This window comes from Etheostoma cragini, unplaced genomic scaffold (genome assembly GCF_013103735.1).
Source record: "Etheostoma cragini isolate CJK2018 unplaced genomic scaffold, CSU_Ecrag_1.0 ScbMSFa_261, whole genome shotgun sequence".
NCBI lineage: Eukaryota > Metazoa > Chordata > Actinopteri > Perciformes > Percidae > Etheostoma > Etheostoma cragini.
This window is the reverse complement of record NW_023266790.1, coordinates 4,632-6,082: the sequence shown is the minus strand read 5'-3', so window position 1 is coordinate 6,082 and position 1,451 is coordinate 4,632. Positions and strand designations below refer to the sequence as shown.

The 1,451-nt window shown below is 37.9% G+C and overlaps 1 protein-coding gene across 2 annotated transcripts in view; it reads left to right on the top strand.

The window, feature by feature from the left end:
* The first annotated feature begins 20 nt into the window (after nt 1-20).
* The window catches only part of LOC117940491, a 4,412-nt gene continuing 2,981 nt past the window's right edge, over nt 21-1,451 (top strand). Inside the window, exons 1-2 of one of the 2 annotated variants that reach the window (XM_034865753.1) lie at nt 21-256; nt 492-539. In XM_034865753.1, coding sequence (XP_034721644.1) covers nt 504-539 — 36 coding nt within the window. In that variant the 5' untranslated portion in view covers nt 21-256; nt 492-503. Of the gene's footprint in view, nt 257-415; nt 540-1,451 lie in introns of those variants that run through there. The other variant, XM_034865754.1, reaches the window with a different exon arrangement.

Sequence of the window (1,451 nt, the reverse complement as noted above, 5' to 3'; positions counted from 1 at the left end):
TGCTCTAAATGTACATGTGGCTGATAAAAGCTGCTCTAAATGTACATGTGGCTGATAAAAGCTGCTCTAAATGTACATTTGGCTGATAAAAGCTGCTCTAAATGTACATATGGCTGATAAAAGTAAAGCGTGACTCCAGAAGTCCAGCAGGTGCGGTGAGAGATTCGAGAGTCTTGTCTGTGTAGAACTGATATTCAGCTCTTTAACCCTGCAGGACGAGGAAGAAGCTAGTGACTCTGTTAGACTAACACATGAGGTAAGACCAGGACCCCCCTGCTCTGTAGTCCGCATGACTCCCCCTTCAGTTCCCTTTTAGATCCAGTTTGGTTTGTGATCTGTTTATTGGGTTCTTGTTTTATATCCTGGTTCCCTTTCTCCTGTAAAGTATGATTTACATTTTCGTGATTGATTATTTCTAGAAATTGTGCTTGTTATTTAGCAGATTAAGAATATTAAGACTGAGGGTTGATGTTGACTTTAATTGTTTTCAGGATGATGAAAAGATGCATGACATTAATCCAAGGAAGCTTAAATATGAGGTAAGAACATCTTGGTTTTGGGGGTTATTATTAAAAATGGTTAATAATCAGTCTGTAACCCGGATGATGACGTTCTCTACACTTTCAGCATTATTTTTAGAAATCTTCCTGTTATTTCTCACATGCATGGTAAAGAAAATGAAATGTGTCATTAATGTAATGTTTCAGTTCCCAGTCCTTCATTTCAAAGAATGGGGAATCAAACATGGGTGAAATAGTAGTTGCAGATGCCAATTTTTCAGATAAGGTGCAAGATGATCGGAGAACCAAATGTTCTGGACGAGTTGTGAGTTTGGGGGGAGTTTGAAGGCCGTTACAAACACGGGGGAATGACGAATAACATGAAAATGCAAACTAATCACCTGTGACTATAGTCTCAGGAAGCTGAAGCAATTAAAGCTAACAAGCTATTTTATTGAGTTTCTTTTTAGCAAAATACTCTGAGTGAATTGAATTACCTTTGGTGAACGTTACTCAGCAGCAAAAGGTAATTGTTTTACGTATTAGTCACGTTCTGTGTGACATAACTTAATATATTTATGAATAATTATGAAAATTACAGTTCACTACGCATGAAAAAACATCCGGGGTGTGTTAAGACCTTAAATCAGAAACTCAGAACAACATACAGGAGTTTTGTGAAAACAACCTAGTGAGTTAAAAATGGATATAGTCATAAGAAGTGTTTGCAAATGCTGCTTCACCCATGTTTGGTTAGATTTCGTTAGTTTTCAAAAAGTTGAGAGTATTCTCTTGTTAATTTGTCATTTTAATTTGCATGCCCGACCTCCTCACACTGTCTATGTTGAATCACCTTCACCTCGCCTGTGCACCTGGTGACGGAGGATCTGTAATTGTCATTGGGGTGGATCATGGACTTCAGTGTAATTCAAAGAGCCTTCTTCACGATGT